Here is an 11,956-nt window from a genome sequence, read left to right as displayed (position 1 = left end):
TGCAGCATTATTTACCATAGCTAAGATATGGAACCCCTCAGTAGATGAATGGATCAAGAAAATGTGGTATATATAAACAATGAAATTCTGTGCCTCCATCAGAAAGAATGGCACTGCCCCATTTGTTAGGAAATGGAAAGAGTTGGAAAAAATTATATTAAGTGAAGTAAGCCAGGCCCAAAGAAACATAGGTCCCATGGTTTCCTTTATTTACAATAACTAGTATATATCTGAGACAAGCAAAAAAAGGTCAGATAAGATGATGTTAAGCTAAATGAACCCCAAGATAAGGACACGTGATTTTTTCTTTCTTGCTATGGTTTCTAATGTATTTATTAAGGTACCACTTGATTTTTTTTGTTGCTTTGTATGTCCCTCCCCCACAGTATAACCCCTGTTTTCACTGTATTTGATGTTGGTATAATTTGGGGAGCAAAAGGGAAAAAACAAGTTGTTTAAATAGGGATACAGGTGGACCCATTGCAACAAAGAGATGTATAAGACATTATGTCGAAAAACAAACTTTACAATTTAGGGGAGGAAGGCGGAGGGGGCAGGGCAGGGGAATGTAGCTGTGGAGATGGAGATGGGAGGGTAGGGATGGTAGGGGAAAAACAAAGGAGGAGGCAACAATGCTTGATAAGAAATGTGCTCATTACCTTGCTCATGTGACTGTAATCCCTCTGTACAGTATTTTCACAAAAAAAAAACATTTAAATAAAGAAATTAAAGAGAAAGGATGGCCTTGGGGCTCACTGTAGACAGAGCACACTGGCTCATAGACAAAGATCTTTTTTCCAGTTTTATTGTAGAGTACACCTTGTGTTTTACTGTGTACTTTATAGCTCTACATCTCTGCTGCTGTGCCAGCAGATTTTTCCCTCCAGTTTTTCTTCTTTGGGACATAGGCCTCCAGGTCTCTGTTTCTTGTTTTGCCATAGTGGACTTGGGTCCTAAGTCCTGCTTTTGGGTTCCTCCATTGCCTATTTAGTCTCCCCTCAACGTGATGGGCAGTTTGGCAACACTGAGATATTCCACCATATTGGGGTGTAGCCACGTGCTTGGTTCTCTACACAGAGAGCCACAAACCTGGCCTGTGAAGGTTACACTTTCCTCTGAAATCCCCAAGTAAACTTTCTAGTCTATATCCTTTTATTTAAGGAAGTCTAGTACCCTCATACTAAGCCCAAAGGTTTCCGGGCTGCTAGGGCTGCCATTATCCTCCTACTTCACTTTGTGCAGCATGTGGACAGTGAGTGCCTAGCCTTCCCCACCCCCAAACATCATTGATAGAGCACCATGGCGCATCATAGTAGACTGTTAATGAAGATTTGGTGACAAAAAGAGCGTCAAGGAGCATGAAGCAACCAAAAAAATGTTAGACGGCTTTTCTTGACTTTCTTGGCAATTTCTCATCAGCAATCTTCCGTTGTGGATTCAAGTCTTCTGCCATTGGCCTTCTCTTCCTACCCAAGCCTTTCTCTTGCATTCCTTCCTCTTCCAGTTCTGAATTTATCCCTACAATTCATCATTTACACAACACAGATCCATTTCTAAATTTCCTTTGTGCTGGTCCTGCAGCTTGAACTCAGAGCCTGGGTACTGTCCCTGAACTTTTTCCCCCTTCTTTTTCTTTTTTTCTCAAGGCTAGCACATCACTTGATCACAGCCCTATTTCCAGCTTTTCTTAGTAGTTAATTGGAGATGAATCTCACAAGGACTGGGAATGTGGCTTAGTGGTAGCGTGCTTGCCTAGCACAAAGCCCTGGGTTCAATTCCAGGTTCAATTCCTCATGCCACAGAAACAGAAAAACCCAGAGGTGGTGCAGTGACTCAAGTGGTAGAGAGCTAGCCTTGAGCAAAGAAAGCTCAGGGACAGTGCCCAGGACCTGAGTTTAAGCCCCATAACTGGGGGGGAGAAGGGGGAAGCATCTCACAATTTTCTCTCCTGGGCTAAATTTAAATAGCGATCCCCAGATCTCAGCCTTCTGAGTAGCTATGATTATAGGCATGAGTCCCAGTAACCTGGCTAACAAACATCATTTTATCTGTTCACAGATTCTCTGGGTCAAAGGCAGAGAAGGACAAGGCAGGGCAGGAAGCCTTAACATCAAGGATAACTTGAGTGGCACTGAGTTGGGGAGACTTCAGCAGCTGAGGATGATTTGAAAAACAAAGCTGCATCACCCATATGTCTGGTGTAATGCCTCAAAAGCAGGGCTCCACTGGGACTGACAACTGAAGCACCTCTTGTCCGAGTAGCTTAGGGTTCCTCCCAGTATGGTGGTCTCATAGTAGCCAGACTTCTAACATGGTGGGTCAAATTTCCAGTGAGTACTCGAACACCAAAAAGCCTTTAAAAACTATTGGGTCTTAGAAGTCACCCAGGCAGACTCAGAGACCTAGAAGCCAGTGTCCAATGTCAGTCTTCAGTCTCAGGAGGCTTCTGTGACTGCCAGTTATGAGCACCACAGGTTGGAGTGGGGTGATGAAGAAGGGAGCACCCCCTCTCCTCCAGGGAAATCCTTTCTCAGGTCTTAATGTCTCTCTCCTAGTCCTATGGAGCAAAGACTTCCCTAGGACTTGTCTTTCAGCATATGGGTCAGGGGCAGTGGCTCTGATCTATGAAGAAACCTCATAGATAATAATAATAATATAAAAAGCTAATCCACCTCTGAAAGAAGCTGGTTCAAGAGTCTCAGTCCATTCTTCCTGAGGATGCAGTATGTCAGAATCTATCAAGATGCGATTCAGAAATGAGGTGTCTGTGTAGGATTCACTTGTGTGCTGGTCAGTCTGCTCTCTGGAGGGCAGTAACAGTGTCCAGTCTATGCAGCTTCAGGGGAAAGACTTGGCCCTAAGGAAATACTGCTTGGGTAGCTCTGAGAGCCAGATTGGAAACTGATTACAGACATGGCAATTGCCCGGGGATGAAGAACTTGAAAGCAACTGAGACCAGGTAATTATATGTAAGAAAACTGCCTGATTTTGTGTTGAACAGCGTACTCCCTGGGCAAATCTTCACTCTGCTCCTGTCATGCTGAAGGTAGTTCCAAAGTTTTTCTTAGTATCCAAGAGATGAAGGAAATCTAGGTCACTTGCTCTATCTACAGATCTGTAAATGCTGAAAAATCTCTGTGCAGGACAAACCCATTTGAGACCTGACTGCAACAAGTGAGCTGTGAGCTGCACCTTGTATAACCCATAGCGTTAAGTCTCGTTTACTGGGCACCAGAGGATCTTCGAATTAGCAGAGCTCAAACCCTGCCTCCTCACCCTTCATATCTAGAGAACACAAACACCTCCCCGCCTGACCCTGATCTGGACTGGTTAACGTGAGCGCAGCCTTCCCATAACAACAGCTGCGCTGAAAGGGCCTTCTTAGACTTCTGTGACTTAAGCAAGAAGATTATACCAGCAAATCCCCACAAGCCAGCAGGCCAGGGTGGGGGCAGGGAAGGGAAGGAAGGGCAGGGAAGGGACTGGCAGACAGGAAAGGGCCTCCTCTTCCCTGGGCCCCCCCATCAGCCAGGTGTAGCCAAAGCAAACAGTCCCCTTTTGTTGAGCAAAGATAGCTGGCTATTTTTCCAAAGGGATTTTTGGTAGTAATGAAGGGAAAGCACAAAGGGACATAAACAGAACGAGATGGCCTAGAAATGGGAGTGTTTACAGAGCTTGGGTTTTTGGAACCCAAGAGGGTTACAATATGCTAGATAAACGGGGCCAGGGAATCCCCTGGGAGAAAGAGAGGGGGGAGAGAAGAGGAGAGAGGGAGAGACAGAGAGAGGATTTCCATCAGAAAGATTTATGTGCTGAGGAAGCAGAAATTAGAGGGAGAAGTGAGGAACTTCTGGGTGGAAAGGGGGCGAGAACAATTGTCCCTCCCACGCCGGACGGGAAGGGTCGTCTCTGCAGAAAGAGGCGGAGTAGGGAGCCGAGTATGCAGGATTCCCACGCGCGAGCGGAAGGGACCAGCCTCTTAGCAGTCTTGGGTCCCGGGAAGGTTTGAAAGCTGCGGTGCGTCCGTGACGCCGGGAAAAAGATGGGGCGGTTGCCATGGAGACGTGGAGCACACATCGGAAATAAATAAATAAGCAGGCAGGTTGCCGCCGCCGCCGCCGCGCCCCCGCGGGACCCGCGCGCGCCGGGGAGGGAGGCCCAGCGGGCCCGGGTCCCCGCAGCCCGCGTGCGCCCGCGCCATTGGCAGAGCCAGAGGTGGAGGCGGCGGGGGGGGGGGCGGAGTGTCACCCTCCCCCCGGGGAAGGGGGGTGAATGGTACAGTCCTCCGCCCGCGCCCCAGTCAGTCCTGCCCGCTGCACAAGGAGGCTCTCGCCCAGCCCCGCGCAGCCGCCGCCAGCCTCGCGGCGCCAGCCCCAGCCCCGAGGCGGCGATGGAGGGAGTCAGCAGCCACCGGACCCTGTCTTACAGCCGCTGGAGCTACGACAGGTAAGGCGCAGCGTCCAGACCCCTCCCCGCCCTCGGTGCGCTCACGCCTGCGGGGCCAGGGCTGGAGGACGCGGCGGGCGCGGCGAGCGGTCACCGCTCCACTCCCACCGGGTGAGGGGAGTCCGTGGGCCCTCGAGGCGCGCTCAAAGCCACGGTGGGGCTGCGGGGCACCGCGAGGAGGGGGCGCGCCGAGTGCCCCGCAGGCCGCGCCCCGCAATCCCGGGGTTTGCGCCTCGCTGTACTCCCCCCTCCCCCGCAACACCTCCTAGGCGCGCACGGAGGATGCCCGCCGGCGAGAGTGCCCGATCGCCACCCGATCGCCGCCCCCGGGGCGGGTGCCTACCCGGCTGAGCGAGGGGGCACCGCCGCCGGAGGCCGGCTGTGCGTCCCGGCGCCACGGCGCACGCCCACCGGGTTGCCAGGCGATGGCGCGCGGCTGTCCGCGTGGGTGGCTGGCATGGAGCCGCGCTCCCCCCCACGCACTGGTCCTGCAGGAAGAGATCGTCCTCCCAGGAGAAATGAGGAATAAGAACCGGGGAAGGAGTTGGTGATGAAACCGAGTAGATTGGCTCTGTGATAGGCCAGTCCCCTCCTTCGCCCCCCCCATTGGGGTGTTAAATGATAGTAGTTCATTTTGGAGGGCGGAGACGGGGGGGGGGGTTGCTGAACATCTCCAGGATTCTGGAGTCAAATCTGATCCCTCGTGAGGGGGTGGGAGAGAAACGTAATTAACTGGATGCTTTTCGCCCCCCTTCCCCGGTTTGGTGTCCTTCCCTTCCAAGTCTGTTGTGCCTTTGACAGTTCTCGTTTTCCTAGAGGCAGAGGAACAGGTGTCCATGCTTCCCTAGTCGAATTCTCCCGGGACTCCTCTTCCCGGATCCCGGATCCCGTCTGTCACCCTCCACCTTCACCTGCCCCTCCTTACTCCTGACTCCCCTCTCCACCCCCCCCACCAGCTGTATACCTGTGCTATTTATGCCCCAGCCCCCTCCCTCCACCTCTTCCTGGCTGTTCATTGCCTCTCTGGGGGAAATATACTATCTGAATGGCTGCTTCCCTTTCCTCATCAACCTGGAATGAATGCACAGCCTTAGCAGGCTGTCCACCACCACGCCATTCCAGTCAGGTTGGCCTTTCGAAGAGCAGTGTTCTGTATAGAAAAGAACCCTAAACTTGTTGGGATATTCAGCTTCAAATAACATAACCTTACACACTTGCGTGGGGATCACTAATCACACATTCGTGTATGTAGACAATAGATATATGCTGAAGGCAAACTATGTACTGGGCGCTGGAAATTATGTACTGGGCGTTGGAAATAAGGAGATTAAGAGCTACAATCCCTTCTCCCAGAAAGCGCTGACGGTCTCAAGTCTGGGAGAAGTAAATGACAGCGCTTGCCAAATGCCTGATACATGTAGGGGGGGGGGGGAATACAGCATGCTAATTCTCTCAGTAGTAACTAGACTTTTTTCTGAAAAAAAAAAGAATTGATGTAATAAATAAAAAGGACTTGGCATATTGCCTGGAACATAAGCAATAAGGAATTCTGGTTATTTTATTGGTAAATATTATAGATGTCTCTAAGAACCCTGGTTTTCAGAAGTTCAGTTTGAAAATCATTGTTCTCCTTTTCTTAGACTATGAAATAAAAGTATTACCTGGGGTTCTGTCTCCAGACTCCTTCTCATCCTGACGTTTGAGGAACCCATCTCATCCTCACGATTTGAGGAGCTACATAAAGAAAACTGCTTCCCTTGTCCAAACTACACAGAATTTTGAAGGTTCGGACCCTGGCCTCCATATTTGTGTAAAACTTCCCAGGTGTAGGACAGCAGGCTTGGCTGTTTTCTGAAACTACTGGTCTTTGCCATTCATCTCTATTTTCTAATTAGAACTTGGTTTTGCATCGTTGTATTACATACAAAATAACAATAAAGTTGTTAAAATACTACCCAAGCAACACATGCATAGGGCATACAGGTATTGGTATTCTGGCTGAGTGCTGGTGACTTGGACCTGTAATCCTATTTACTCAAGAGGCCAAGATCTGAGGATTGCAGCTCAAAACCAGCCCAGGCAGAAAAGTTCTTGAGTCTCTTATCTCTAATTAATCAGCAAAAAGTCAGAAATCAGAGGTATGCCTCGAGTGGTAGGACAGCAGCCCCGAGTTCAAGTCCCAGTTCTGGCACACACAAGGGAAATTCTTTGATTCTGAGCCTCCAATCCCCTCCCTCACCCCCATTCCTACAATTTCAAACTTAACTTTTCAACCCTCTACTCTGGCTTCTGTCTCCAACACATCTTTGGATCTGGGAAACCCACTCTTCTTCAATTCTGCAGTGGGTTTATTTAAGCTGTTTACTCCCTTTCCTTCTGGGGTATATGTGTATCAGATTATCTATGGGTGGTATGAAGATGCTCCTAAATTTAGTGACTGAAACTAACAACGGAATGAATTAGCTCCAGAGTTTGTGGATCCTATCTTTGGACTGGGTTCAGTGGATGATTTTTTTTTTGTGGTCTTGTTCAGGACTCAGCTTTTCTGGACTGGGTTTTGCTTATATGTCTGGCGCCTCAACTGGGAAGGCCAGAAAAGCTAGGTCTTGCTCTATATGCTCTCTCTCTCTCCCTCTCCCCACTCTTTCCCCTCTCTCTCCTCTCTGGCTTGCATGGGTTTGTTCACATGGTGGCAGTGACGGGGCAGAAGGTTCAAGGCCTCTTGAAGCCTAAGTTTAAGATTTGTACAAACAACACTGACACATTGTACTGCTCAAAGTAAGTCACAGTTCCAGCCCACATTCAAGGGGAAGAGAATGAGATTCACCTTTGAAAGGAGTGATATCAAACCACTCTATTGTCCACCACAGAGTGTTGCCAATTTCCTTTTGATTTCCGGTTGTCCAGATGGGAACATATCACAACTTTCTCTTCTGTGCCATTCCTTCCATGCCATTCTCTCCTTAGGCTTCACCCTAGTCTCTTAGCACCTCCATGCTCACCCTTCCTTCCTTCCTTCTTTCTTCCTTCCTACCTTCTTTTCTTCCTCTCTCCTTCCCTTCCCCTTCCTCCATCTCTCTCTCTTTCTTCCTTTTTCTCTCTCTCTTTCTTCCTTCCTTCCTTCTTTTCTTCCTCTCTCCTTCCCTTCCCCTTCCTCCATCTCTCTCTTTCTTCTTTCCTTCCTTCCTTCCTTCCTTCCTTCCTTCCTTCCTTCCTTCCTTTCTTTCTTTCTTTCCTTCTTTCTTTCTTCCTTCCTTTCCTTCTTTGTTTCTTTCTTTCTTTCTTTTCTTTCTTTTTGGTGCAGGCCTGGGGCATTGTCCCTGATCTTTTTCAATCAAGTCTTAAACTCTACCTCTTAAGCCACACTTCCATTTCAGGTTTTAGGATAGTTAATTGTAGATAAAAGTCTCATAGACATTCCTGCCCGGATAAGCTTTGAACCACGATCCTCAGATCTCAACCTCCTGAGTAATTAAGAGTACTGGTACCCAGCCAAGACCTCCATACTTTTAACAAAAAAAATCTATGTGTTCAGCCGAGTCTTTTGTGAGATTTAGCTCTACATCGAAATATTCTACCAACTCAGCTCAACGCATTCGAAACGGGGCCCTGCCCAAATACCTCTACATTCTCTAGTCAGCACGTTCTACTCAAGTGAACTTTGCAGAACTTTGGAGTATGAGCTCTCCAAGTCATTTTATCTGTTTGTCCTTGTCTAGATCACAAATTGTCCTGGAGATAAAAGTGCAACCATGTATGTGAAATGACTGGCACTTAGTAGTCCAGCCATTTCCTAATACTTTGGCACTCAGTTAACCATTTGGTCTCCACTGAGCTCCAGGCATTTTCTTAAGACTCCTCAGTGCCCATGTCAGTGACCAAACTAGCACTCTTTATTCACAATTCCTAGACCTTCACACTCTAGAGACTTTCCCCAAGTTATTCACAGGAGAAATTCCTAGAGCTGGATACCTAGAAGTGCTTCACTTCACACATCAGAAACAGTGATGTTCCAGTCTTTGGCCTTAGGCCCCTCCCCTGTACGTTGATGCTTCTACCCCATAGGTCATCTGGTGTCTTCGTTTCCATTTTATCTCTTGTTCTGCTGCCTCTCTTCTTCTCTTCCAAGCTAGGACCACATGTCCTGTTCTTCTCATGCTCCAGCATTCTACCACAAAAATGGCACTGCTAAGCAGATCACCACCACTTTTCTAGTCTTCATCTTCAACTCACAGTATATACTGTCTCTTAATCTTTTACTTTCTGGTTAGCCTCACTCCTGTTTTAAGTCCCCCAACTCCCACAACAACTCTTCCAAGCCTCCTTCAATCTCAGGACTCCTCTCTATGTGATCTTTGTCCACACCCCCAGACTAAGCAAGTACCCTTGTCTCTCTATCCTTAGAAAACTGACTGTAGGGGCTCAGAAGGTGGCTCAGTGGTAGAGCGTTTGCCTTGCATGCATGAGGCCCTGGGTTTGATTCCTCAGCACCACATAAGCAAAAAGAAAAAAGCCAGAAGTGGCGCTGTGGCTCAAGTGGTAGAGCGCTAGCCTTGAGCTGAAGAGCTGAGGGACAGCGCCCAGGCCCAGAGTTCAGGCCCCATGACTGGACTCCCCCCCAAAAAAAAGAAAACTGCACTGGGCCTGACCATCTGCCACTTTTTTTGTATACATTTTTTATTGTAAAGATACTGTACAGAGGAGCTACAGTTACATAGAAAAGTAATGAGTGCATTTCCTATCAAGCACTGTTACCTTCTCCTTTGTTTTTCCCCTACCATCCCTTCCTCTCCACCTCCCTGACTCCTCCCCACACCACCAAGTTGTAAAATTCGTTTTTTAACATAGTGTCTTGTAGATCTCATTGTTACAATGGGTTAACTTGTATCCTTGTTTCAGCATTTTGTTATTTCCCTTCCCCTCCCCAAATTAAAAAAAATGTATATACAAGATGCAGGGCACTGGAATCAAATACAATGAAAACAGGGGTTATACCGTGGGAGGAGAACATACAAAAGAAACCAAAAAAAATCACATAGTACATTATAAGTACATTAAAAACAACAGCAACAAAGATAAAACCTCTTGTGTCCTTATCTTAGGGTTCATTTCGCTTAGCATCATCTTATATGGTCTTATGTACGTAGCTTTTGACCTTTTCTGCTTATCCTAGACATATACTAGTTATTGCAAATAAGGGTAACCATGGGACCTATGTTTCTTTGGGCCTGGCTTACTTCACTTAATATATATTTTTTTCCAAGTCTCCATTTCCTAACAAGTGGGCAATGTCATTCTTTCTGATGGAGGCATAGAATTCCATTGTGTATATATACCACATTTTCTTGATATACATTCATGTACTGAGGGGCATCTGGGTTAGTTCCGTATCTATGGTAAATAATGCTGCAATAAACATAGTTGTGCTGGTAGCTTTAGTATAGCCTTGTTTGTGATCATTTGGGTAAATCATCTGCCACTTTTTGATCTTTACATCCTTTGTGGGGACTTTTTAATTATTTTTTTGTAAAAATACTGTACAGAGGGGTTACAGTTACATGTAACTGTACATTTCCTATTGAGCATTGTTACCTCCTCCTTTGTTTTTCCCCTACCATCCCTTCCCTCCCACCTCCCCAACTTCTCCTTTGTTTTCAACTTAGTGTCTTGTATATTCTAAACAATTCTATGATGAACATTCCTGGGTATGCAGTGTTTTCTCATCTGATTTTGATTGGCACAAGCTTTTTAAAGAGAGTTTGTTAGTCGCAGATTTTCGAGTATTCCTGGTGGTCCTCCTGAGGGCTGGGTTGGTTTCTGTTCCCCCAGGCCATCATCACCTGGTCTTGCTTTAAGTTACTCAGTTTGGCTTTTCAGACTACAGACAAAGTAATGCTTTTAACACTTAGTGCTTTGATTTTATAGTCAAAGTGATATGATTTAGAATCCCAGCTCTGCCAATTATTGACTTTAGATGAGTGACTTAATCTCCACATACAAAATCTAATAGTATTTGTCTCCTAAAGTGGTCCATTCATTCCATATGTAATTTTTGAGCCCTTTCTTAATGCCACACAGTGTTTCAGACATTGGAGCACTGAACAAAATTTAGTCTTATAGTTATTACTGTCTAGTAGGGGGGAGATAGGCTGTCTATATGTATTTGTGTGAGTATACACACACACACACACACATACACAAACACATAATGTGTGTGGCTTATATACTAAGCACAGAGAAGAAAAATAGAGTACCTTAGCAGGATGTGTGTGTATGTATGCATGCATGTATATATGTATGTATGTATGTATGCATGTGTGTGTATGGATTGCTCTGCAATATTGTGTGGTTAGGGAAGCTTTGTGATAAAGTAATATCTCAGTAAAAACGTGAAAAGAAAGCAATGTAATGAATCATGTGGTTAATGGAAAAAATGTCTTGCAAAGGGAATATCAAATAAAATGAGCCTGCAGTGGCAATATATAAGAGTGAGTTTGAAAACAGCCAAGAGGCCAGTATGTTCTTGTGTATCTTTGTAAAACTTCCTTCTGATACTTTACAGAACTCCTGTGTCCCACAGTCCATGCTCAGAGAACTAGAATTGTACATTCATGGTATCATTCAGTATACACTTTTCTTTCATCTGGATTTCATACAGCATACTTAAATATTCTTCCTTGTTGCAAAAATCAATAGACCCCTCCTCTCTTTAATGGGTAGTACCTAATCGTATGGAAAAAGCACTGTTTATCTAGCCACCCAGTGGTCACCATTGGTGTTGTTTCTAGTTTGTGACTATTACACATAAAATTTTTGTGAGTACTCAAATGCAAATCTATGTATGGATATATGTTTTCATTTTTCTTGCACAGATACTTAGCAGTGGAATGACTGGATCTCATGGTAGATGTACATTTAATTCATAAAGACATGGCTCAACTTTAAACTAAAGTGGTCATGGACAGTGTATGGGAATCCCAGCTTCTCCATGCCCTTGATCCAAGCAAGTACAGACTTTAACTTTAGCCATTCTGATAGGTGTGTAACGGTTTATCACTGGAACTTTGTTTTTGCATTTCCCTAATGACTAAGTGATGTTGAGAATCTTTTTCTGTGTTTACCTGCTATCTATGTGTCTTTTGTTGGGGAGTAGTATCTGTTAAAATTTCTTATTCTCAAATTGGGTTGTTGCCATATAGGTATATTTTGAGATCTTTTGTTTATACCTGTCTTTTATTATGTAAGTAACTTGCAATATTTTTCCCAGCTGTTTTTTAAAAAAATGTTTTTTGTTGGTCATGGGGCTTGAACTCTGGGCCTGAACACTGTCCCTGAGCTCTTCAGCTCAAAGCTAGCACTCTACCACTTGAGCCACAGTGCCACCTCCGGTTTTCTGGTGGTTTACTGGGGATAAGAGTTTCACAGCCAGGCTGGGAAGGTGGCTCAGTGGTAGAGTGCTTGCCTTGCATGCATGAGGCCCTGGGTTCAATTCCTCAGCACCACATAAGCA

The 11,956-nt window shown here is 46.0% G+C and overlaps 1 protein-coding gene across 1 annotated transcript in view; it reads left to right on the top strand.

Moving 5' to 3' along the window:
• The first annotated feature begins 4,341 nt into the window (after positions 1 to 4,341).
• The window catches only part of Tub (tubby bipartite transcription factor), a 79,877-nt gene continuing 72,262 nt past the window's right edge, over positions 4,342 to 11,956 (top strand). Inside the window, exon 1 of the mRNA XM_013028730.1 lies at positions 4,342 to 4,446. Coding sequence (XP_012884184.1) covers positions 4,391 to 4,446 — 56 coding nt within the window. The 5' untranslated portion in view covers positions 4,342 to 4,390. The remainder of the gene's footprint in view (positions 4,447 to 11,956) is intronic.

Source organism: Dipodomys ordii, unplaced genomic scaffold (assembly GCF_000151885.1).
Source record: "Dipodomys ordii isolate 6190 unplaced genomic scaffold, Dord_2.0 Scaffold113, whole genome shotgun sequence".
Lineage (NCBI taxonomy): Eukaryota > Metazoa > Chordata > Mammalia > Rodentia > Heteromyidae > Dipodomys > Dipodomys ordii.
The sequence above is the reverse complement of the archived record's forward strand: the minus strand, read 5'-3'. Positions and strand labels throughout refer to the sequence as shown.